This window comes from Porites lutea, chromosome 9 (assembly GCF_958299795.1).
Source record: "Porites lutea chromosome 9, jaPorLute2.1, whole genome shotgun sequence".
NCBI lineage: Eukaryota > Metazoa > Cnidaria > Anthozoa > Scleractinia > Poritidae > Porites > Porites lutea.
Genome location: NC_133209.1, coordinates 2,631,978 through 2,659,083, shown reverse-complemented (window position 1 = coordinate 2,659,083; position 27,106 = coordinate 2,631,978). Strand labels below are relative to the sequence as shown.

At 39.5% G+C, this 27,106-nt stretch overlaps 1 protein-coding gene across 1 annotated transcript; it reads left to right on the top strand.

Annotated features, from left to right (window-relative positions):
- Positions 1 to 1,108: 1,108 nt before the first annotated feature.
- On the top strand, positions 1,109 to 24,285 carry LOC140948124 (uncharacterized). The gene is made up of 26 exons (XM_073397351.1): positions 1,109 to 1,303; positions 1,455 to 1,518; positions 4,099 to 4,280; positions 4,812 to 4,880; positions 5,473 to 5,641; positions 6,093 to 6,236; positions 6,886 to 7,059; positions 7,967 to 8,082; positions 8,901 to 8,965; positions 10,455 to 10,609; positions 12,147 to 12,284; positions 13,324 to 13,677; positions 14,613 to 14,724; positions 15,167 to 15,299; positions 16,038 to 16,105; positions 17,307 to 17,424; positions 17,799 to 17,899; positions 18,121 to 18,220; positions 19,133 to 19,286; positions 19,791 to 19,857; positions 19,961 to 20,027; positions 20,524 to 20,600; positions 21,165 to 21,291; positions 21,934 to 21,963; positions 22,802 to 22,972; positions 23,285 to 24,285. Exons 1-26 carry the CDS (start codon positions 1,268 to 1,270, stop codon positions 23,369 to 23,371), a joined length of 3,078 nt encoding a protein of 1,025 aa, XP_073253452.1. The 5' UTR covers positions 1,109 to 1,267; the 3' UTR covers positions 23,372 to 24,285.
- The last annotated feature ends 2,821 nt before the right edge of the window (positions 24,286 to 27,106 follow it).

The following is a 27,106-nucleotide window of genomic DNA, read 5'->3' as shown; positions in this document are numbered from 1 at the left end:
ACAGCTACTACAGCTACTACAGGTACTACAGCTACTACAGCTACTACAGCTACTATAGGTACTACAGCTACTACAGGTACTACGGCTACTACACGTACTACAGCTACTACACGTACTACAGGTACTACAGGTACTACAGCTACTACAGGTACTACAGGGCTACTACAGGTACTACAGGGCTACTACAGCTAGTACAGCTACTACAGGTACTACAACTACTACAGCTACTACAGCTACTACAGGTACTACAACTACTACTACAGCTACTACAGCTACTACATCTACTACGGCTACTATAGGTACTACAGGGCTACTACAGCTACTACAGCTACTACACAGCTCCTGCGGGTACCATAGGTACTACTACAGTACTAACAGTATGGGCGGTGGCCCGGGACATTTTGGGCAGTCTTACACCAAGTACTACCCCTCGACTCGCTTCGTAACCATGCGTGGGTGCAGGGCCGAGTGAACTTGGGAGCGAATTTTCGAAGCGCTCAAGGCACCTTGGGAAGGACAAAAGAAGCAGCCGCACGCCACACACGTCTCATTTTTGGTTAACCCTTCCCATGGCCCTTTTTCCTTTTTGGAGATGCTTCGGTCTCCAATTAAAATTGCACCATGCTGTCTTTTAAAATTTGGACAGCGCGCAAAATTTGCGTGAAATAAAAACAACAACAACAACAAAAGAATGAACAATGAGAGACTGGAACTGACCAACGGTTTATTCGTCGCGGCAATGCAGCAATCATGTGACTAATGAACATTGACGAACCAATCATATTCCTTGAAATTAAGCAGGTGGTTATGAATTGAATTTCCAAGGGCTTCCTTGGATACCGATATGACAAAATCTCCGGGAATTTCTAGGGATTTCTATAATTTCCCAGCAAGTGATATCTTACGAAAACATAGATAAAAATGTAGGTTTTGCTTTGAACCTAACTGTTTTTTGGAAAGCCCGCCTATAAATTCGTCCCTTTAAAATGACTAAAAGCCAAGGCGAATTGTGACGATATTTATTCAACAATCCCTAAATAAAACATGCTTACAGCGATGAAGATCGGCTGTTATAAATAAATAATGACCATCTTGGTTCTTGGGCAAATTATGCATAACAGCCTGATAAAGCTGCCGTGTAATTCTTCCCTTGAAGGTAGTACTTTAACCTTCACACTACTGGGTTCGAAAACGACTAAAACAGGTCTTTTGATACAGTTTTATTAGTTTTAATCCCCGGTGAGAAGGCAGAACTTGTGGTTTGAACATGGCCACAAGTTTAAATACATCCATTACGCTTAAGGTACGTTAAATAGTTTTCGTCGCATCACGTCCGAATTATGGATTTAATCCTAAATCATTTTGGACCATGTATAAAATGGGCTTTTTGACCGTTGTATTATCATAGGTTTTGATGCAAATGCTCTGCTTTGTATTTTTATTTCTTGACACAGGTTTTGTGTCTACTTTTGCTCCATTCTGGAGATTCATCTAGCCAGGCCACAATGTCATTATCAGGTAAATTGAAGATGTCTTCCCAAATCATCCGCCTTTTTCTCATATTAAAGGTCCATTCCTTTAACTGTGTAAAAAATATTTGCCGCAAAACCTTAGCACACACCTTTTAAATTTAAAAAAAAAACATAAGTAAAATGCTATCACGAAATTCTACGAAGCCTCAGCAACAACTTTCCCCTTCGGGGCAGCTTACACAGTCTGACAAAAGATCTTGAGTGCCATGTAAATATTCGTTCAGTTTTTTTAATTGAAAACGTTCTTGTTAGAAATCCCCTAGGCTTCTTTCTCAGTCTTGCAATGTTTTGAAATAAACGTTCTCTCTATTTAAAACTGACTGTTGCAGGGGATTCGAATTCGGTTTTCTTGTATATCCTGACTATAGTTTCTTTTGAAGGGAACTGTTTGAGCTGAACAGGTGCAGAAAAGCGTTATCTCGGCTAGTATTTCCAGAAATTAACAGTCGCTGTTTAAAAACACGCAAACAGATAAGAAGTCAAAGTCATGCACTCGAGCTAATTTTAGAGGATGTTTACGCTAGGAAAAAATACGCGTGTAGACCTTTTTGATGGCCTGTAGTTTAGTACCAAATTTTTATTCACCAGATGTAGAGGGACTTTAAATAATTTTTTTAAATAGTAAATTCTAATATTGATCATAACAATTTTCCCTTTCGACTCTGTTTGCTATTTAATTTTGAAATTCATTTCCTCGCATAATTCATTTGCAAATATATAAAGCAAGCCTAATTCCAGGCGGGTGGTACAGGTTTAATTTTTTCCATTTCCAGACCGGAGAACTAAATGCGGACAGTGTGAAAGTGTGAGCGCGTGTTATATACAAATCCTTTTTTTTAATATATAAAACCAGATTTAAGGATTTGTCTCTCTTGTTTCTTTGCATTCGAGAATTTCATGATCATTAAAAGTGATATTAAGAGAGGGTTTCTTTTGTTGAGTTCAATGTTTCATGCCAAACATGTCAGCTTCAATGCTTTTTTTTTATCGTGGTTAAGATTTCCTTTGCCAGATTGTGTTTTTACTCGACAATGTATTTCCCTTCCTTTTAAATTCTAGGAGGTGGCTTTTCGTGCAAAAATAGTAAAGGCCTATTCAGTTAAATTGAAGTCTACCCTTATATTTGAACTAAAAACATCATATTTGGTAAACATTAGCCAAATGCCTAGTGATTAAGTGTCACGGACAAACGAAACTTGCCGACTCACTACTAAACTGACGTAAATGTCCGACAAACGTCAAGTAAGATTTTATGTTTCATATGGTGCATTCTCCTGCAATATGAAATATGACATACGGTGTTGTTTGTCTTCTTGTTTCCATTTGACTTCGTATTCAAACTTTTCCAGTCTTTTTAATTACATTCTCACTCCATGAGGGAGAGAAAAATCTCTCGATAGAAAAGGAGGAAAAACGTTTCCTCCCTTATATTTTTAGTAAAGAAAAAAACTTTTCTTAAGAAGTTTTCCGTTATAAAATGAAAACGATCGGCTACAAAAAAATGTCAGACTGGTAAAAGACTTGTTTATCTTTGTTTGGTTCAAATATTTATCATCGTAATCGTATGGGAAGGAATAACTCAAGCTTCAAATTTAAAGGAAAACGGTTGCATTAATTTTTAAAAGCTTTTTGCTAATTACCCATGACCACAAAACAAAACCAGCTTACAACAGAAAATAACGTAGTGGTATCCATCTTGTATGAAAATAGAAGGCCTGAATTGACTTTTTATTGTTCAATGATTGTATAGCGAGTTTTGTAAGTCTCCTATCGACCTCCACGCCGCCGAATCTTACCTAATCTCCCCGGGCCATAATCAGAGCCGAATTGTTTTGTTTTGTTTTGTGTTTCTTTTTGCACATGTTCTAAGTAGTTAACCCTTTAAGCCCCAATATCCACAAACAAATTCTCCAAACTGGTCTCTTTACATTTCCTTAAGGAATAAGTTGAGAGAATTTGGTAGGAGATCAAAGCATTTTCTCTTAGGTGATCATTTTATTAACTCTCATAACCATTTCTCTTGGTAACATATGGATATTGTTAGGAGAAATTGATGTTGGTCACTATCGGGACTTTAAGGGTTATTCGGGTAATGGTAAACTGATGGTAAGTCTCAATCTTCCCTAAATATTTGAGAGTTTTAGAATCACTGACGGCAAATTTACGACACTTAAGGCTAATTTGGACCACCTGACCAAGTTTTCTCTTTACATGTCGTTTACTGATCATTGTATCAACAAAATTGAATGTGGTTTCACGCCAGTTTGCCCTTTTATGAGTCCATTTTCTATCTAACTTGAATTGTTTGGCGTTTGCTGTTAGCTGTAAACGCGATTCAGACAGTAGGTCCCTTTTCTTATCTAGACTGGCCAGACGAAAATCAGCGACTTCTTCAAAAAGAAAACTATAGTTATCTGTTGACAGCCGTATGATTGCGTGTAGATAGAAAAAAAGTGTTCACAAACAGCGTGAAATAGGATCTTTCTTTGGATTAGTTTTTGTCTTCCCTAACTTGTGAATGCTATTCACGCGCCTAATTCTGACATAATTTATCCACATTTTTTAGCTGGGAATAGCAATATTCAGCCGTCTCCAACAGTAGGTGCAAGTAACTCGCTCAATGGAACAGTTGCAGCGATCACTAACAGCTCTGTAAATGCATCCCTCGTTCTAGGTACATCCGGGATAACGGAATCGCAGGCTCCAAGTCCATCTTCGGTCACTACTGCCCAGTCTTCCTCAACTCAGGTAGTTTTAAACTGAAATTTTCATCCATTACTAAATAACAAACAGCCTCGTTATTTCTTCTTTTTGCTGTGGCAAATCTCGTAACCAGATCTTTCTGGCGTCTGTGCATGTCTGTAGGTTTTGTAAATGTGATCTGGGAGCTAATCTGGGAGCCAGATTTGGGATAAGAGCGTGCGCATATATGCATTTCCCTAACAGAGTCTCACAGGCGCTGAGTTGCCCCCAAGCCTCTGTTTCAGGGCGAGGCGAAGTGCGAAGTCATTCATATAAAATATGATTTTTTAATTCTCATTTAGTAAAATTCATTTTCACAAGAAAGGTTTTGCACTTAACCTCGTTTTTAAAGTGAGATTTTTTGGAACTTGTCTATTATATAAAGGATCACACTCTTTTGTTGGATAGTAGCAGACGCTTATCTTTAGACAGGGGCGGTTATTTTTTGAGCGAGCTTGGAAGACAGTAAATATAAAATCAAATTACCGAGAAGTGCTGGCAATCCAGCTGTTTATATATCATATATGTGTTTTGTAGGTAAATCCGATGCCTCCAGAATGGTATAAACAAGAAATCGAACAAACGTTTGGATCTCAAGTAGAAGAGGTATTTAATCAATACAATACAATAGATGGAACGTTTCTTTTGTGTGATATCAATACAATCTAAATGAAGGAACGAACTGCGAACTTTCCCCAAGGGATTTTCCGTATTTCCCGACCTTCCCAATTTACCTGAGAAAATAAAATTCCGGGCATGAGCTTCAGGTGTACCTCAAATTTGAAGTCTTAAACACGCTCTTTTAGTTGAGAATTGTAGTCAATCGAACAAGAATCTTTCCCGCCCACTAAGTCACGATTCAGCAATCATCCAAGATGGCTGCCCGTAACGCAAAGTCTTCGATCTCACGGAAAAATAGGGGACTGTGAACAGTCTAGCGTATCAGTAACTGTGATGATCTCTTCTATCGACATTTATTTCTTTATCCCGAAGTTCAAATATATGAAATTCATGATATGTTCATCATTTCAAAGTAAAGTGTGACTGTTTGATTTTCCTGAGTAACAAAGTCCAAGTTATCATAAAGTATAGCAAAAGAGGCGTTGAACAAGAACTTCTATCTTGTGCTGGATATTTGAATATGGAACGAGAAATCCGAAATATCACATCATAAACTGGTTACGTTTTTTCTATTCAGCTTGGACAGGCATTTACCAAGCCAATCGATCCATTTACCTCAAACCCAGTTGACGAGAAAGTTATTGAGACGCTGGTTTCCATAACGGAAAAGGGCGTGGCTCTCTTGTGGAAATACAATAAGTCAGAAAACGCAACTATCGACTACTTCAACATTACTGACAGTCTAGGTAAGTTAGCGAGAGTGTTCAATAAATCCTACCCTTGTGTAATGACTCAGTACATAGGGGAGAGGAGAAGAGTCCAGCAAAATGGCGCAGGTGAGCATTGGAAGTGAGGTTTAACATTCCACCAGGAGGTTGTGGACTCCTGATCCCGCGAAGAAAGACAAAAACGAGCAGAGCGGTGATACGTCAATACCCAGCTCTCTCCTGTCTTTTAATTCCTATACCATAATTGTAAAGATCCAATCCAAGACCTACTCCCTCAGTCCCGTCTCTTTTATTTCAGTTATAGCCTGGTTTCGTTTTTTTGGAAGGGGAGAGGGCGTCTGTACACAGGCTATTTTCGTTAAGGTTTAAAGATTCTTTAAAAATCTGCATTCTCCCCTCAGTCATCGATCATCAGATCAAACGAATACGTTATCTAACTTGTATGTTTTTTCCTTTTAATCCTTCTCAGTGATTTCACTGAAGAAGTTTGACTGTGTCCAAGAGAGAGCTGCTGACATTCCCGACCGCTCCAACAGAAGTACAAGAAAAGATTTGCAAAAGGTCAACGACTTTGTGGAGATGAAATTTGATTGCCCATTGATCGTGATAAATGGTAAGTAGAGAACTTGGACGAGATCATGATCAAAAACTCTACCTCTGATACACCATTAGGTTAACCTAAGGTAATTACTCTGTATCCCGGAGTAACATAGGCCGATGTGTTTTAACTCCTGTTATCTCTACCACAGAGTTAACTTTTAACAGAGTATTTGAGATGTCCCTTCCCCTTTCACCAGCAAAGCACTCAACTCTGGTGTCGGTAAGGGGTCGTTTTGACTCGCCTCTGGTCCCATTGTTCCTCGCGTTTTTAAATCAGCAATTATTATAATCAGGAAGTTAGTTTATATAGCCATGGGTGGCTTGGGTTGGAATTCAATTTACCGAGAATGCCATTATCGTCTGTGTACTTTTGTGAAGAGAACGAAGTCCACTCTCACAGTCGTTCGACAACGTTAAAAGCTTCTTTGTCTTGCGGTGATTTCGTGGGTGCCCTGTTTAACCAGGTGGTACAAATCTGGAATTTTCCCCTTTATACGGATGAGTGCCATTTCGCTGCCATTTTGAGTCCTTCGGACCGTCGGACGCAGCCATTAACAGGGTATTATTTAGCTTGCAGGAGCCTCTCCTCATGCTTACATTAAAGCCCGAAAAGGGATTATTCCATGATTATCTGAATAATTCTTCTGTGTTAAACTTCAAAGCAACTCCTCCGGAACATTCCCACTCAAGAAAGAGACGGGAAGTTCAAATTGAAGTAACTAAGGAAGTGAATGGCGTGGAAAATGAGGACGACTTCCACGAGTTCCAGCTACGTCATCATCACTCAAGGTTTAGGAGGGATGCCGCAGAACAGTGCGGCCCACTGAAATGCGGTAGTAAGTATCAAACCTACGGTTTCTGGGGTGTGTGTTTGACAGAAATATTCCCACACTATCTGTGGCAGTCCATTTTGGCGCGTTTTTCAAGACATAACCGTTTGCTGCGGGTTGATTTTTTGTTATTGATGATGTCTTATTATAATTAGCATTACTATTTAAGTTAAGACCATTCCGACCTGTTTTTTTTTTATTGTAAACTCGCGGTCCATTCCAATTGTAGATCTTTCTTTCAATTTGAAATTAAAGCACTGTTAGCGTCTCAAAACAGGAGCGAAGAATTGGTACATTATTAGTACAGTTAAAGCTCTCGTTGCGACCTCTCTCGTAAGCGACCAGCTCTAGTTACCACCGCGTGCACCTGTGTGAAACCCCTTTTGAACTGTAACTTAAACTTTGTAATGAAAATCTCTCGTAATCGACCGCTCCCGTGAGTCACCGCGATTAACAAAATGGACATTTTCTTTTGTTTTTAAGTTCTCGTAAACGACCACTCAGAGTCTAATTCATATAAATCAACACCCGACAAAACACAAACTGTGCGGTTTATTGAACGGCTTCAAAGTATGGCGACCTACATCAACTCATTCGTGCGCTATTATTTAGATTTGTGGTTACTTTGGTCTAGAAAATTAGATGTAATTTTTAGCCCTTTCTATATCAGATATAAAGACACTCATTAAAAATTGATTTCTTTTGTTTTTTCTTTATGAATTATTAATGAGTTTCTGAAGCTCTCTCAAGCGACCACCCTCTATTGTTTTATCATGCGGTCGCTTTCGAGAGCGCATTCCCGTATGCGACCTCTTTTTCGAATTTCCAAGTTGGTCGCTTACGAGAGCTTCGACTGTAGTTACGCATGCCAACTGGTATAACTGAATCTGATTCTAGTTTATTATTTCGACAGTTAAAAGGTTCGAAGTCTCAGAATTAGTCATCACCAACAGATCATGGAGCGAAAATCTTAAAGACAATAGATCCTCAACGGAGTTCGTAAAATTGTCAAGAGAGTTAGAAACTTCGGTATGCATTTTACTCATTGAAATACGAAAGTCAGTAGTGGTGGGGCGGGAGAGAATGGATCTATATAACTCCAAATCAAGAAAATTCCAGAATTGCTTCCGTACAAAACAGTTATTATATGGTTTTAGTTTTATGGTTTTATCAGTGATATGACGATTTACATGAAATTTGATCAGCAGAACTTTTATATGGTACTATTTCTTTAGTATGTTGTTCTAACTTTTGAGTCTGTGGGTGAAATCCCGTGGTGTCACCTTTCAAATGAAACCTCTTCAGCAATACTTTCACATGCTACTGTTTTTTTTGTATGTAGTTCTAACTTTTGAGTCTGTGGGTGAAATCCCGTGGTGTTACCATTCAAATGAAACCTCTTCAGCAGTACTTTCACATGGTACTATTTATTTAGTATGTAGTTCTAACTTTTGAGTCTGTTGATGAAATTCTGTGGTGTGACCATTCAAATGAAACCTCTTCAGCAGTTTTTTCACATGGTACTATTTGTTTTGAATGTAGTTCTAACTTTTAAGTCGTTGGATGAAATCCTAAGGTGTGAGTATCCAAATGACACCTCTTCAGCAGTACTTTCACATGGTGCTATTTGTTTTGTATATACAGTATTTCTAACTTTTGAATCTGTGAATGAAATCTTCTGATTTCCTTTCAAATGAAACAACTCAAATACTACTTTACAAGGTACTAGAAAATTTGGAATTTTAATGCTTCAGTAAATTTTTCCTCCGACTGCTACTAGGAGACTGCTGTTTTAGCTGATTTATCGATAGGAAAACACTAACTCAAAGCTATTGTATCTTCTTTAGTTGAAGGAAGTTCTGGATCCGTACTTTACAAAGGTGAACAAGATACACAGTTTTACATTTACGGAGTGAGTTACGCCGGTTACAGCTGTTATTCTTACATAAGTAGCTGTTAATAGAAAAGTATTGGTATTTTTTATATCTTAGTATCTTTGTTACTGTATCTCCAATTAGCAGGTATGCTAAAGTTCTTTGACACGCTAATAAAGGTATAATTATTGTATTTTTTTATTAGTCGAATTGACAATATTCTTATGCTTAGTGAACCGATGGTGAAATCATCACTGATGGTGAAGTGTGATTAGATTTTTAAACTCTAGGGGAATCCTGGTTTTCTCTGGCTCCACCAGGGGCAGATAGCTTAGGCCCCCTGGGGGAGGGGCCTCCGCATATGAAAGGGGTAGGGATGCTCGTCGTCTCGCTTTGGGGTGTAAATTTCGGATATTGGTCTCACTTAGGGTGTTCTGGGCAAAACGCCATCATATTTAGCCGTGAAGGTCTCGTTTAGGGTTGCACGCGAAAAAATATAAAAATATATATTTTGTCAGTGTTTTCACATGGTCTCTTTCAGCGGTCAAAAAGAGTTTGGCCTCGCCCAGATGGGTCTCCTTTAGGGGTTTAATTCAAAATTTCCGACGAGCATCCCCACCCCTTTCATATGCGGAGTTCCCTCCCCCCCCGGGCCTTAGGTCTGGTTCAGAGACCGTACTTTTCATGTGCCGAACCTAAACTTGAGGGCCTCTTCACATGAGCCCGGTTGACCGGGAGATCTCGGGAACTGAGGAAGCCTGCTCTCTCATGAAGACATCGAAAATTTTACAAAGGATTTAGAGGTAAGGCGAAGATCTCCGAAACGGGCCAGCTTGACCGGGCCCATATGAAAGAAGCCCTTGATAAGCTGGACTTTGGCGCGACATCTTATTCAGACAGCGCACCGTGTGTGGAGCCTGAGTTAAGTACGACAGACTCTGTCGAACTTAACGCTTTTACCGCACCAATCTAAAACTGCCGTACTAAATTGATTGAGAGGGCGCTCTTTTGCCGCACTTTATTTATCAGTTGGGTTCGGCACATGAGTGGAGCGACGTCTGAACCGGAACTTATAGGACGATATTATAATAAATTAAATGTCTTTGAAGAAACAGACTTTTCGGGTGAATAGCTATTCTTCAAATGTTAGACGTTAAATTGAAGCGCGTGCCCGTGTCAATATAGTAGCGCGCGGTTGATGTATGTCACAGTTAAAATGAAGCTTAACTTTTCCTAACTGGAAAATCATCCTCATTTCACGCTGCTATATGCAGGTATTCCACTAAAAAGAGTCACACCACGTACCCGAACATCAAAAAATGCTGTGCGGGCCCTTGGAAATGAAATGTTGTGCCACTGCAGGAAACCCAGAAGAGTTGTTGCTTATATTTCACAAATGTTCGCTAAAACGACTCCTGACAGAGACTTAATCCAGTTTCAGGTACAAATGTAAAGAACAGGGCTGGCTTAGATACGTTCATGGTGGTAATTCTTTAGTTTACTGTTAACATATCACGTCTTTTAAAGGCGCTCCACAGATGTCGCAGCCAAATTTTACCTGGATGTGAATCTTAAAGAAGTCAATGTAACCACTGCTTTGAAGAAAGCGGCCAAAAATGACACACTTAAGAACTTTAAAGTGGATATGACAGCTATGTCGATATCGGGACCATTAGATGTGGGTAAGGGAAACTTAGTTTAGTCGGATAGTGGAGAAAAAAAAACAAAGGCCAAAGTGTTATACAATAGCAAAGCAACTAATTTCGTTTTTTCCTCTTTTTTCGGTACAATATTTTTTCATTATCTTTTTTAAAGGATTTTTTAGCTTGCGAATACAGCCGTCTCTACTCGCTTGTCGCCTCTTGGGACGTTTCGAGGGAGAGACTCGCGCGAAACCTCCCTAGCCGCCCAATGCTAATTGCTAATGCTAATTGCAATGCTAATCCTAACTTATTGTTTTTTTGAAGTTCCCGTTGCCGTCGCCGTCCTCGGATCTTAAGGTCCCTAATAAGCGAGAACAGACGGCTGTATTCACAGGCAGGCTAAGGATTTATGTAATAGTTCACAATTTTGTGTCCTTGTATATAAGATAAATAACCAATAACATGCTCGAAAAGTATCTGGAAATTGTGCATGTTATAGTATATAAGGTAGTATGTTCCTATGGTATACAATGTTAATAGGACTGAGTAGGGTCCAATCTGGTCTGTAATCATACAAGTAGTTAACAAAATTGGATGACCGCGATGCGGGAGTCGACCGATTTGTTTAATCACGAGTTACCAATTATTGATCGTAATGCATCTGTTTTCTCTCAAATTGTAACAGTTATTTTTTGGTGAAAGAGCATTTGAATACCCAATGTCCAAAATAAGGGGAAATATCACTGGCAGAGACACTGTTTAGTGTTACAAATTCGTCCATTATGGAAAATCCCTAGTTCGGTGAGGTGGTTAGTGTGTGGGTGTTGCTATGGTTATTGCGATAACTTCATTGGTGGATTTAGCTGAGTGCACTTAAAATTAATACTATTTGTTAGTGTAACTGTCCGATTACAGGTGTCCCATTACAACCCTACACAATGATTACTGAAAAATAAAGCTGTTAATGCACCAATCAAATTTGAAGAAATTGTAATGGTTATGATTATGAAGCGTATACAGTCGAATCTCCAGGTGCGTTTACCTCTCGTAAGCGACTTAATATTCAAAACACCAAAACTTTCCCAGTCAAAGCCCTACAGTTGGATAGAACCTGTCGTAAACGACCACCTCATGTAAGCGACTGCGACTACTGTTTTGGACTGACGGTATAATTTTAACCTCTTGTAAGCGACTTCTAGACATTTTGTCTAATCTCTTATGTTCACTGTGTTTACTATGCTACTAAGATTATGCGAAGAACTTTAGTAACAACATGAAACTGTACATACGCTAAGATCTCTGCCGTGCCAGGGATGTCGAGTTCTTTTTTAAACGTTAGATTTCTGTGTGGTCAATGTGTTGGCATTTTTTTGTAAATTTCTTTATTCACAGCCCTTAGCGATACTTCAAAGGGCAAATATAGTGACTTAATTGCATGCAATAAATTGGTTCTTTTGTCGTAAGCGACCACCTCCCGTAAGCGAACACTAAGTCTTCACATTTTGGGTGGTCACTTACAGGAAGTTCAACAGAATGAAATAAAGCTCATTTAACTCTATTTTCTTTTATTGCTTAGTTGATGGCAATTATACTGAATGGGGCCCTTGGACTTGGCCCTGTGATGCAGACTATCAACAAAATAGAACCCGCACATGTGAAGGCTCTAAGAATGGAGGGCAGTGCTATGGTCACGACAAAGAAATCAGAAAATGTGGTAAGAATTCTTTACGCACAGAAAATGTAACGTGCTTAGAACAAAGGGGTATCTTGAGATATAACAGTCCGTCGACTGTCCTGACACGAGAAGACGAACCGAAACTTACCTGATGGGATATACTTGTACCATTCGGCCTTACTATCACTGTCTTAGTCATGTCTAGTACCCTATCTGGCAGTCACAATGAATCATTGACAGCCTTGGACTTAGTATCCTCCAAATCTCACATGTAAAGCGGGGATGCTGGTCTTTTTGTTTAGAGGTGTAGATTGAAAATTTTCGTATCACTTACCTTCGTACTCAGGACGAAGCTCCATACCGGTTATTAGCCTACGATCAGGAAATCCTTTCTTCCTGAGCCGTCCGCCAACTTCCGTGCTCCTTCCCCCAAAAAGGACCACCCAATCGCAGGTTACGCAGGTGTCGCTAGGGGCTACAGGTAAAGAAAGAGAGAGAGAAATAAAGATAGGAAAAAGAAGGGAAGCAATGACAACGTCTTGAGTAAAGCTTTTATTTGATGGGCTGTTTTAGAGTGGTATCGTATAGGGGTCACATAAATCTTGAACCACGCCACAATTAGTTCTTGTTATGAGTTTAATCCCACCCTTTTCATATGACAATCTTCCCAGAGCATGTATGAACTAGTTGAGTCAAGCTTTCCGTGACTATGGCAAGCAAACTCTCAGCCTTACTACCAGGCCTTTTGCTTACCTTTTCGCTCCTCCGAGGAGCCCATAATGGGCTCCTGCCCCGCCCTAATTCTCTTTATCCCCTTGCTTGCTTAATAGACAGTTTAACAGAATATCCAATTTTCGTTATGTTTAACAGCAACAAGCCAGAAGCGACCAATAGGGCAATGAACTGCAGATAAACCGAAGGCCGCCACCAATAGAGGGAAACTCAATTTGCAGGATTTATTTTTCTCCTCACTTGTTGAGAAAGTGGCGATAAAATCTAAAACTGATAAAGTAGATTAGCAATAGTTTTCAGCCTCATTTAGAATCCGACCTTTAAATACTTTTCTGTTTCACCACAGCTTGCGGCGAAAACCCAAAAGAGGGAGGCAACATCACCACCCCCCATTACCCTTCGAATTACCCCACGGATGTCACGTGTGTGTGGCTACTGGAAGCTCCCGAAAATCACACGGTGAAATTAACTTTGGAAGAGTTCAACCTGGAAAAAGACAAGAAATGCCTCTACGATTACTTCGAGGTTTTTGAGGGGAACACCACGGATGAAGAGCATAGACTCGGCACCAGGTTGTGCGGAAACGAGTCTGGTTGTCACAAGTTTGAATCCAAGGGCAGGAAAATGTCGATTTTGTTTAACTCTGATAGGAGCGTCACTTCCAAGGGCTTCCGTGCTGAATGGAAAACACAAAAAATAAGTAAGTCAATTTTCAATATACCTCAATATAATTGTATGTTTGAAAGTTGAAGGTATACAGTGGAGAAAATACAAACAATAAAAGACACAAGCAAAACCGCCTATATAAGCTGTTTTTTTCTTAACTGTGTTAGAAATTGTTTGGCGATGATGTTTATGACGATCGCGATATCTTATTATGGATCTTAAGCAACCAAGGCGACAAGAACAAGGGGAACGTCAAAAGACAGTTGGTTTATTTGAGCAAAGCAACAATTGTGCACGTACATCATGCTTTTGGTTCTTTTTATTTAACGTCCACTGCACAAATACGGCGTGAAATTAAAAGTTGTTATGAGACCTTCTATTCTGTAGCAAGACGAGAAAGTCCTTAAAAATTCAACACCGGGTTTCTCCTGTATTCGATAAACTGAGGGAGGTTAATAAATGCGATAAAGTTTGAAAGACGTTTTCACTGCTGCCTTCGCCGTGGTTCCTTAAGCTACCGATGATGATGATGATAATGATGTTGATTTTGATGATCATTTTGATCGATGATATTGACTTCGAGGCTGATGTGTCTGTATGTTGTTGATGATAATTATGATGCATATTGTCTTATGTTAATGATAGTGACAGCGACGATGATCCCCATATTATTCATGATATTGGATGCACTTTCTTGACGTTGATGGCGAAATAAAAACAACAACAACAACACCAAATGCTTTATTTGCATGACCATGAAGGAGTTACAGTATTGCAAAAGCTATTACTCTAAAATTTAAGTACTAATTCAACTAATTAGAACGTGCAAAATATTACAAAACGTTGCAATTCTCATTCATTCATTCATATTAATTTGGTTCTTAATTCAAAGCATTGAAATAATGATGATGAGGATAATGATGATGATGATGACAATAAAATATCACTTAAAAAATTATCTATTTTCAGAGGAGGAAGTAATAGCTCCACAGTACGTGATTGCCTTGACTATGGTTTACAGTCCAAACGTGAACGGAACACATTACCCTCTAGGAACCGCCTCTACGTGTATCACGGAAAGGTGTGGTAATCAATAGTTGATCATAGTGGTAGTCTGCGATATCTTTTGAGTACAGTGGGTGTCAAGAGAGAATGAGTTGTGGGTGTGTCATAGTCACCTATGGCCTAGTCTGCGTAGCCAGCGGGATCATTAGAGATCATTAGAGCCTGCAAAGTTTTGGCAGAGGAACTGCGAAGCCGTGCGGGGAATTGGGAGGACACGCTTTCAAATATCTTTGGAATTTTCTCGCAGCAAACATGCATGCCATTCGCCAAAAACACTTTCACACGCACGAAAATGATTCTGCCCGCTATGCAGGTTAGCTGTAGCCACGGCTTCATCCTCAAAAGAGTACAAACAAGTTTTAAGATTGTCAAGTGATAAATTGGACAATGAAATTAATCGAAATTTTTTTATGAACTAAACTAACCACAATATGTGTACTTTTACTTTTTGTTTTTAGCCAAACCAATGACAAAGAATGTGTCTTTAAGGAAAAAGTATTCGTAATCTCCCGGATAATAACTAGCCACATTAACCGTCATCTTTCACTGGCCGGTGATAACAGAATTGTGATCAATTTTGAGCTCATCATGGTAAGGAAATATAGGTAGACAGAAAACATCTTGAAAAATGCGAGCTTTAAGAAACAAAATTTACGAAAGAACAAATCATTAGTAATAGTAGTACTGAAAGAGAAGGTCATGGATTCGAAACCTGTTGGGAAAATCCGCCTCTTTTCGTTTCGAATCGCTTGTATTAAAAAAGATCACTTACTGAATGACTATCATTCTGATACATCCAACTTTGTAATAGATATATGATATACAATACAGAAGCTTGCCGTATTCATAGACTGCGGCATTCATGAGTTGTTCCGAACGAGGTTAGCGGGGGTTAAGATCTGTAGACTGGTTATCTGCCATTTTGGCCATATTCGATTCTGAAAAAACCCTAACGATCATAACGATCGTAGCGATCATATGGACACCAGGCTTAGGAACTCTTGACTCCAGTCTGAGGTAATGGTGAGTTCTGCCCGGGTCAATGGACGTACAAGGCTCTCCCTCTCTGGTGGTGAAAATTTTGAATGTTAATAAAACTTGGGAGATTGAGCTTGTGGTTTGTTTTATTTACTTTCTTAACAAGAAAGTGTGTAGAAAAAGTGCGTTGTAAATGAGGAAGAGAAGAAACAAAAAAGAAACTATGATGAGATCAACAGGCAATATCCTTCTTCCAGCCCGGTAAAGAAGCACATGAATAAACAACAAAATGCTGGAAAAATTCTTTCACTAGAGAATAAATTAATCACTACATCTTCCGTTCAATTTCAGAACGAAAATCTGTTCCCCATGTTTTACAACGGCAAAAAGTACTGCGTTAGTTGGAATCAAAAAGCCAAGTAAGTAACTCAACCCCCCAAATTAAGCAGTATTTTAAGTGAGTTGTTTTTCAGCGAGATACTCTTGTTTTTTCTCCGCCGTGATCATCTGTGCAAAGAAAAAGCGGAAAAATCCCAGTTCAGCCTTGTCGCTTCAATTTTCATCATAAGGAAGCAGCAAACATGGCCGGATAAAAAGAGCTTTGCAATTAAACATGTTATAGTTATTCGACTTTTGTGTCGTATAGGCAAAGGTCACAGTATGGACGAAAAGGATAAAACTATTTTTGAAACTACAAAAAAAATCCAAAAAAAAGCTATTTTTCTCTTTAGGACGAGACAACAGCTAAATCTAAATTAGCGAATGCTTCATTTAATCTAAATTTTACTGGACTTTCGATTCTTTCTCTGTAAATCAAATCTCCGGTTTCAATTTTGAGACAGGAGTTACTAGTTAATGTTGGACATGGTTCATATTTCCAGGAAAGAACAGCCCGTTGCATTTGGCGATTTTGATCAGTAAGTTCCTCGATTTTTCCACTGAAGTATAGAACCAACTGGAGTTGTTAGTTATGCTTTTTTTTTTTTAAAGATTTACATTTGCACTTGAGAAGGAAAAACGCCTTCCGCTGAATGCGACGACTGCATTCGGCCCAGGCTTTTTCGGCTAGCTTTTAACTGAATTTAGCTGGGACGTTTTGTGTCGGCTTACATAACGGAATACCAGAATTGATGACTTCGAAGTGTTGTGCTCTCTTCGCTTTTTGTACTTTTTAGTTGACTGTATAAACTCAAACTTAAGCAAGCGTGCGTTTCTCTTATAGTCCACCTCGAAGCTAAGGTTTAGTTACCTAAAAGGTTTGGAACATGTATCTGAATGAAAGTATAAAAGGCAGATTGGCAGAAGACCAGGCCGACAGAAACATTGCACTAAAAATTTGGAGAATCAAACTGAGGAGGAGTGCTAATATGCGGAGATTAAGGACTTTAAAAGGCGTTAGTAAAAGGCGACAGAAACTGAGGAAGAAAAGCGACCGATAATGAGAATTAAGATGGCCCAAAAGCTTAGAGGTTGCTTTCTATCTCTAAAATGTGACTAATTCACAAGGATTGGAATTTCACAACACAAGGCTCCAACATGAGCTATTAATGAAAAGTAAATTTGTTGTGATTTTGGCTTAAGTTGTGGATTTATCTTCTTTTGATTGTACCGTGCTTGCAGGCTTCAGACCACTGGTAGCTGGACGAGGCGAGGATGCTCGGTTCTGAAAACAAACATAACGCATACTTCCTGCGCTTGTGATCATCAAGGAATCTTTGCTGTTCTGGGACAAGAAAAGGTATGGATCAAAAGTTAATGTTTTTTTGTACGTGCTCAAAGGACATAACCTGCAAAGTAAGAGAGTATGTCCCCAAAAGCCATTAAATGGAAGTCTTGGGAAGGAAACGGGTGACTAAGTAAAAAATAAAAGATGTCTTTCAACTCGTCGAGAAGGAAATTATGACCAATAATTCCAATTTAACTTCACATTTAGAGCCCCCTAGATAGCTCGCTCGCAGGCTACATTTAACGTAGCTTGTACAATTTGTTCAACATTGCAGTTCAGTGTCATCATTCAGGACTAAAATATCCGAGCTCTCGAAAATCTTTTTCTTACTGGTAACTCAGCTGAGAACTTTTTGCAAAACTTCCTATTTCTTGTTTGTTTCTTAGATTGATTCCGGCAAACTTAACCTGTTGGCAAATACATACATTGGAATTGGGATTTCATTTTTCATTCTCATCTTGGCCATTGTGCATATTGTCTGGAAAGTGTAAGTATCAGTAGAACCATCGGTATTCAAATAGGTGTGGGAGGAAACTATACCATATTTATATCTTTTTTGTTCAGAGAGACCCTCTCTTTGCTAGCCTATCGGAAAAGAATGGAAATTTTGCCTTCTTTTGAACAATTTCAGGTTTATTCGCTACAAAAAAAAAGTTTCCTATTCAGTTCTATGTATATTTCGCTAATTTTAATATTGCATCTTTTTAGTGAAGTCCATGGTGGAGAAGTCATGCGCATTAACATGTGTGTCGCCATTATGATCATGCAGTCGGTGTTCCTGATCGGCGCCCATGTCAAGGCCCAGCAGGTAATAAAAAATGTCAGCATATTGAAATGAAAATAGTCGCGCCGGAAAGGACAATATTTGTCCTATCACAGATAAAAGATGACAGTGTGTTTAGTTGCTGGCCATTCTCAGCACCGACAGAGTCCATAAATCAGAAGAAAATACTCTTGATATATTAATTGTAAAAATGCAGCAACCTAAGTCGCCATTATGGATCTGCTTAGCAGCTTGGCCTTCTTTGATTTCATTCCGTTTAAATTGGAGGGTAACTCGAGAGGCCGGGTTGCAGGTTAAGGTAGCAGGCAGTTAGCGCTAACTGGCACGTTAAGTGCGGTGACGGGTGGAGGTTGGAAGGGGGGGGGGGGGGGGGGGGGAGGTGCAAGACCATTTCTCGATGCCAAACGTGAATTTTACAGATATCGCAACCTCCACCGATAATCAAAACACATTTTCCTTTTTCAGATAGAAATAGTCATTTTGCACTGAGATACCAAATATTCTGGTACTATCAGATATGTACCTAAGAAAACAGCTAACATTTCGCGACTCCACAACTGGAGAAATGACGTCTGGGAAACGAGTGCAGAAATTCTATACTGATAACAGGTCACTACCCAGATCTGGGTAGCGCTTCTAATTGGTTGAAGAACATTTCTCACGCGGAACGACCAATCGGAAGCACTACCCAGATCTGAATGTTAACATGTCATCAGTTTGGAATATCTGTGCTCGTTTTCAGACGTCATTTCGCGGGAAAACCAGTGGTGACGTAGCACGAAATTTCGGCTTTTGTCTCAGGCTATCATGCAGATATCCAAAAAGTACGCTTTCCTTCACCTGAAATCCTAAATTTTAACAAGAGAGCCAGAATGCTGTTCTTGCCCCATCTATCTAGCCTTGTGCTCATCGTTTTATTAAATCGTTTGTTCGCAGGCTCTTTGTGGATTTCTTTCCTTCGCCGTTTATTTCTCTGTTTTGGCTGAGTTCTGCTGGCTCCTTCTTCATGGTCTGAGAATCCATGGCAAAATCAAGAAACTCTTTGCGTCCAATCTCAACATTGAGGCTGTGTATTTCGGAATTGGATGGGGTATGAATATTTAAAATGCTCGGTCATTTGAAGTTCCTATTGCATGATTGCAATTTGCATGCACCGATCTCCAAAACCTCCCGTCAAAGCCACTTTCATTTATTAATGAATTATGCGCCAATAATTAAATTTGTCGGCTTGCTCTTGAAGTAACTCTGCGACTTAAAAAACAAACAAAAGTCATAAATTTTTAGATTCACACCATGCGATTTCTCTTACAGACAGTCAAAACTAGAACTTAAGGTTTTCTTCATATCAGAGGGCAGTCAGTAGCACAACGTCAGCAAATTCGTTGAATCTTTGAACAATAAATGAGACTGTCAGCATTGTCCATATCCTCGTTTAAAATACTGTATTTATTTTCTCAGAGAATAAACCACTGAAAGAGACGACAGGGTCATTTGACTAAATCAACGATTTGCGTTAGCCATAGTTTCTTATAGATTAGCTTAGTAAAATTCACTAAATATCTCACGATGACATTTTGATGTTACTTACTTGCAGGGTTGCCGTTGCTTTTGGGGCTTATTGCCATTGGTGTGAAGATCAACTTGAAGAATCCAGATGACGTGTAAGTACCTCTCCTTATATTCAGTTACCACATTAATATTTTTGCTAAGCATGTCTCCGATTATTTCTCTAACTGTTGACATTCTTTCTTGATCATTTGACAGCTGCTGGGAGGCGGCAGTTGGAGGAGCCATGTGGGGATATGCGATGCCCGTCATTGCCATCGCTTTGGTAAGCAACGGCTCCTAATAAGTCAGGGAATTAATTTGTGAAGTCGTATTTATTTGCATTATCCCTCAGAAAAGGTGGTTTCTTTGTTTTTGGAGGTGTGGATGAGCGGTTGTACCAGCAAGAGATCAGATTCGAGGATCGCTCTGCCATTAATATACATCGCATGCTCTAAAACCGCGGAATTTGCTGCGTGTCTTTCTTGGTGAATTTTGGTTCAATTTTCATACCCGGTATCACATTCTTGTGGCTACGTAGCCTGTGTGGCAGGCGTTTGGAAGGGAAAGGGGGAAATTTGCAGCTTGACAACGGGACGGACCGGTAACAATAGGGAGGAGAGAGGAAACACCTCACTCCTTTTCTCGCGCGCCCGACGCGCCTAACACCCAGTCTATTTTCATTTCGCCCTACTGTTAACATGATTTGTTTCCCTAAATTCCTCTTTAATGTTCTTGGCATTAATGATAAAAACGTTTGAAACCCTCGGTTGTTTTTCCAGTTAAATGTGGCTGTCTTGGTGAAGCTGCTCATTCCAACACAGGATGTTAGAGACGGTTACGATTATGAAGAAATGAGGTAAGTGTAAAACTGGTACGCATTATTTGTACAAAGGAGATGCTCTGTAAAAGCTTGCGAAGTCCTCAATTTTGTAAATACAGGACGATCTCAGCAGAGAAAAAATACAGTAGGGGACATCTGACTTTTCTGCTTTTGGGTGATAGCCAACCAATGGTAAACGAGGAATGGATAACCTTTTTCAAGACTTATGGGATACTCTCAAAGACAATTCAGGAGTAGATGTGAAAGAACTGAAGGAGAGGACGCAGATAGGAGAAAGTCAGAAGAACATCATTGATCGAGATTGTGAGACATTTTTATCTCGGTAGAGCGCTTGCCTGCAGAGCGGGAGGTCGCGGGTTCGTTTCCCGGGGCCCGACCAATACTCAGTTTCTTGAAGAAGGTGAGAAATAAATGTATTGCCTTTGCCCAGAAACGGCCTGACCTTCGTGTAGCTCGGATGATCATGTAAAATGGCAGTCCCGTCTCCGAATAGTGTCCTCCATTACGTTCGTGTTAAATACATTGACAGTTCAAATAAAGTGCATTTTTTTTGTTTTTAACTAAGCTTATTCATTACAGGTATCGCGTGATTAAAGACATGTTTATTCTGCTGTGTTTTGGATTAACCTGCACATTCGCTTACCAGGCCGTGGAAGAAGAACGATTCCTTGAGCAGTATCTGCTCTCTTCCTTTGTCATCATGCAGGTAAGTCACATGACAATTCACTATAGCTCCCTGGTCGTGACACCCCGTCATGTAAAATGCAATGTTGCTACTGAAGATTATCATTCGTTCCACATTTTCTGTGACCACACCCTTTGAACTATTATAGGCTGGTTTTCACTAGCGACGAGGTCGGAGTCGGAGTCGTAATCAGAAGCGTAGAACTTTACGATCTAGTGAAAACAGGGTTCTGATTCTTCTGATTCCGCTTACGACATTGTCGTCTATTTTACGATCAAGTGAAAGCTGGGTCGTCGGAGTCACAAGCAGAAGCGGAAGAACTAAACCAATCACAAAGCGTGGAAACGTGCATTGTGATTGGTTTATCCTTCCTCTTCTGCTTCCGACTCCGACAATCTGGTTTTCACTATATAGATCATAAACGGAACATAAGTGACGAAGTCGTAAGAGGAGTTGGAAGAAAATGGAAAACTTTCTGATTCTTCTGACTCCGATTCCGTCGCGCTTATGACTCCGCTACGACTCCGATTTTTGATTTTCACTAGGTCATAAGCGCTCTTCCGACTCAGTTTACGACTCCGACTCCGTCGCTAGTGAAGACCAGCCTTAAGTTTCAAGTTTTTATCCAACTGATCTGGTGAATGCTTTTTTTTCTTATTCTAGGCTCTTGCCATGTTTGTCTTCGGAAGGGAGGTAAGAATTTTGAAACGGATGAGGGAATGTGCAATTGAAATGAAATTTGATGTAAAAACGTCTTCAAGTGTCGACTGTACCTGGGGATATCTAAGCAGAGTGATTACAGGAATCTTATTTGATAAAGAAATGTAATGCATTATAGAATGCAAGAGAAATGAATAAGGTAAGACTGACTGAAACAATAAGAAAACGAATGAATGAATGAAAATTGAAAGGGATACGGTTAAGTAAGTCTTAAAAGAATTGACAAATAATCATCACTTATAACTGAGACTGGCAAAAACGAGTTTCCACAGTAACTGAAACTTTGGCAAAACCGCAAAAGAGTTGAATGTTTTTTAATCACGACTTGAACAATCTTTGTCAGAACTCCCTAGAGAAAGTTTTGAACTTAACCAATTACAAGACCTTCATATAGGAGTTCTTATCTTGGAGTTTGTTTCGAGATTTTTTAGGTTCTTTAAGAAGAAAGAACAAAGAAGAACAACTGCTTGTTTCTGTTCTTTATCGAGATAACAAAGTGAAATCATAGATCGGCTGTACTTTGCTCCCAGAGAGACCACCACGTGACTTAGTTTTAATCCCATCATTCCCTACGTGTACTTTGAGACGTTTTTGAGTGACTCGCGCTAACCGAAAGTGGATATTTTGCAATATTCGGCAGTTGTTCGCCCACATTTTTGGGCAAGAGCAAGACAACCAGGCATTACCAATTTGGCGGCGTCAAGATGTATTTAAAGGAAGAAGGCCTCACTTCCGATTGGCGCACGTCACTCAGGTGTCGCAGACTAACTTCGTTGTGAAATACTCATAAACATGTCTCTTGAATTTTCAGGGTCGGAAAGATTTCATTAAGCGCGTCGAGAAAGCCAGAGCGGAAACGGAACCCGAACCTGCAAAAGAAGAACCCATAGAAAATATTTACGAGGATATCGAAGAAGAAAAGGCTCCCGAAGAAAAAAATGCAGAGAAAGGACGAGTTAAGAGGACTCGAAAAAGAGCATCAGTGAGTTAAAGTAGCTTCTTTTTAAAAGCTGAACGTCTTGCTGACGCCTCGAAATCACACCTAGGTTGAAAGATGCCAAATTAACTTGACAGAGTGACTACTTCTATATTAATAGGTGGTGTGAGAACGGCATATTTAACGGCAAAAAAAATTTGCTAATAAGCAAAACAAGGCCATATCAAGCGCATCGAAGTTAGTCAAAAATGCTCCACTACGTGATGTATTTCGCTTTCCCTTCTGTTGGATATGTCATAAATCACTGTATTTCGTGTTAATATTACCTTAATATTAACTCTGAATCATGTCTTTCAGAACAAACCACCAGAGAGGATTGCCGTTTCCACGTTGAAAAACCTCAATATCTACAAGGAGGGTGACCAGTACGTTATCGAAGCTTGAGCCTATCAAAATCGCCGACTTTCATGAAACTTTTTTGCCAAAAAAATGTAGATATTACAGCTGAGGAAAACATCCGTATACTCAAGATTGAAATAACTCTTCATCCATCAAGCGTCAGGCAGTTTTGAGTAATTTTTGTTACAGTCGTTATCGGATCATTTGAGGCTTCTGGTTTACTGACCTCCTACCCCTCCCTTAAGTCACCCTAAGTTTTGTCTTAAGTGAGAAGTAAGTGCTAATGTTGACTTAGGGGAGGGGTGGGTGGTCAGGTACACAGACCCCTCAAATGATATTAGGGAGCTTAAGCAAAAACGACGGCGGTGGCTGCGAAAACGTCACTTAAAAAGTCAAGAAGCGCTGTTTCAAACTTTATCTCGCTTATTTCATCTCGTTCAATTCGTCAAATGTTGGCAATTTGAATTCTAACAGGCTGTTTCGCAGGTTAGAAAAAGAAAGTCTTTGTTTTTGTTCACGTCCTCCAGTTGTCGTCCACAAAACGTGAAATTAGGCATTTTCACGTTGTAGTTGTGCAGTGACGGCAAAAGAAATGTACAAAAAAGCGTGACGCACGTGCAGAGTTGGCATTTTGCCGATCTAGACCTATTGTTTGTTTGCCGTTCTCGTTGACGTCGCCGTCGCCGTTGCTTAAGCCCTGGCGACATTAGAAAAGTCGTATTTAATGTGTACTGCTATGAAATGTGTAACTGTTAATGTGTACTCTCTTTTGAAGATGAAGAAAAGTTTCCTATTAAACTAGTGAACATTGTAACAGTCGTGTTTAATGCAAACTCTTTTGTAGATGAAGAAAGTTTCTTATTTAATTACTTTGTTTATGTGCCGTAACTTCTGTCTTAGGTCGTCTTAGGCTCATATTTCTTTTCACAGAAGAATTATTATTAAAAGAACTTTCTAGAGACATGGAGCACTCTATTATTACGCGGCAGTAGCTATTACGAATATCGTGATACCCGGCCAATTGGTAACCTGCGGTCAAGCCGTTAGAATACTCCACTGTAAATCTTTTGTACCAGGAAAAATTTCTTGCCGATATGCCGCTCTGATGCGGACTCCAAACGTTTTCTGCCGTATACTGAGGCTATTTGCTTCGTCTTTTGCGCGCAAGTACTAGAATTCGCTAATAAAATGGTCCAAAAACCATGAGCAAACTGACTTTTGTGATACTGCGATCCTTTGGTTCGGTTAACTCTGATAGTGATCAACATTAATTATCTGCAAATACGAAAGGAAAATCTGTTTTTTTGATATTTAGGTTTAAAAGACTTATATGGGGGTACATATTCCTATTTAAAGAGCACCATTCACCATTTTTAAAAATATTTCCGCCTCCCCTGTACCTGACTCATCCCCAGTCGTCTCTTAATATTTGCGGTCACGGAACCGTCACGGGAGACTATTGACCGCGTCTCTGACGAGGGCGACTGGGGGCGAATGAGCGTCCCAACCTAGCTGCACCGTACCCAGTACGATTTTGAATGAGGTAAGTGAGGGAACCCATGCCACTTGTCCATATAATATATCATATGGTCATCCCACCTATCATGTAATTGAGATCAGGCAGCTGGTTACCTTCCCTACCTCAATGTAACCAGGCCCTTAGTCACGATTTTCGTTTTAAAGTTGATCAAAAAATAGTTTACATTATACAAATTCCCTTTTTTTAACTGAAAAGTGTACTAAATACTACATAAAAGGATGGTCGAACCTCTAAGAGTCAAAAGACAGTTCTTCCTGTCGAAGAGCTTTTATAGCTGGAAAATCTTATGCGATAACTTTCTGTAACTGACAGCCAAGAGAATCTTTTCATAATTCAGGAAATGGCAGCCATTCTCCGAGCCGGCGCATGCAAGGTGCCTGCATTTAAAAAGCCCTAGTGTAAACAGTTCAGTTTCTTTCCCGTAAATTCGATCAATCGTAATTTTGATTCAACCATAAAATGATATGGAATATTAAATACCCTCACTATTAAAAAAAAAATAGAGAAAAATAGAGAGAGAGACAAATTATAGATATATCCTACTTTGGTGTGACAAAAACTGAATAATTATTTCACTGACAAATTATTTCACAAAATAAATCAAAGTTACTTAGGATACGTTAAGGCAATGTTATTACCCACCACCTAATCCTGAATAAGCATGACAATTGTTTCTTAGAACTTTCTAGGCTTTCTGAGAAGAACCTGCCGTGACTTGAAGTAAATAAAATATTGCTACAACAATGGATGTTTTGGTTTCCTACCGCATCCATTGGCTGACAGTAACTTCCGGGTTGCGTGTGTCACACAGGCTGTTTCGTCTGGAGGGCAAACAAATTTACATTAGCTAAATTTGAATACAGTGCGCTCGTATTATTTACAATTTGGAAGGGTTTTTTGAAGTTCGTACCCGGAATATGCGGGTTCGCAGTTCGTCTGCTGTCTATTTTACGCGAAGGAAAGCTAACTTAAGATGTAAGACCTCCTAAACTCAAGTAAGTAACAATCATTTGCGACGACAACCGACTTATTAGTGGTTTCAAATGGTGTGCGTTGTAGACGTGAATTTTTTCAAATTTAATCTTCACTATTCAAAACGATGGTCTCAGAATTACTTCGTGGATTAAAGGGGTTTGTTCCCTTTATTCTCACAAGTTTATTGTTGAGCTGTTATGAATGTGTTGTATATCAGACATTCAATATGACCGATTTCAGGTAAAACGTGATGTTCGTGTGAACTCTCATTTAAAATTGCTTTTATATCAGTGTCTGGTGTTTTCCGATCAGGGGCACCCAACGACTGTTTTCTGTAAAATATCTGTTCGGAGAGGCAAATATTGCCTAGAATTTTCTATAACTTGAGGACGGCTAAAAATTTCTATATGACCGTTCCATTCATGTAGAATTTTCGACGATTTTCCAATAAATCCACTACTGTGTCTATTGTCTGAAGTTTAATTTGTCACATTTTACTCCCCAGGTTAGGCTATTTTCGTAGTAAAAAGGAAACCTAAAATTTTCGGATTCAAAAATGCGATGTAGAGAGGAATTAGAAAAATTCTCACTTTCGTAAGACGTTAAATAGCATCTAAAATTTTCGGGAAAGTACTACTGGAGCCCCAATAATTTCCAACAGACTCAAGTTGCCCTATAGGATGACCGAACAGATACAAATTTTATAGCGCCGCTTAGAATGCATTTCTAGAGATCTAAAAGTACTCTGGATAGCCTAAAAAGTGTTTTCAATTTATCTAGTAGGAAACCGTCGTTGGGTGCCCCTGTCCCATGCAAAGGAAAACAGCTAGGGCTACAGATGAGAAAGGGAAAATTGGCAATGCTCTGAAACATGAATCACAGTTTCTTTGTAAACATATATTATGAGCGAATTGTTATGTCTGGCGGAATAAGGCTTGTTAACTCCGAATGGTCTCGATCTTATAGAGTTTTACAGGGAAAATAATATTAAATAACATATGTTGAGACTGAGACATGACGCCAGGGCATATATCTTGTTTTTGACATAGGTTAACGAGAGTTCAGTCGCGAGTACCAAAACCTGCGGGTTTATGTAAGCAGGCCTGTTAAAATAACAAGAGGTCATAATTACCTCTTCGTGCTTTGGCTGCGTGACTGGATGTTAAAAAATGTTGTGGTTCCGTCGCGCGGGCCTTTCTTTCTCGCACTCTATAGGGACAGCTACGAAAAAGTCACTTACAAATTGAATTCACGCTGTTTCAAAC

Coding starts and splice junctions, on each gene's coding strand:
- LOC140948124 (XM_073397351.1), top strand. CDS start 1,268: ATGGCCACAAGTTTAAATACATCCATTACGCTTAAG. Junction 7,060..7,966: donor CGGCCCACTGAAATGCGGTA/GTAAGTATCAAA, acceptor TTATTTCGACAG/TTAAAAGGTTCGAAGTCTCA. Junction 21,964..22,801: donor TGTTTGTCTTCGGAAGGGAG/GTAAGAATTTTG, acceptor TTGAATTTTCAG/GGTCGGAAAGATTTCATTAA.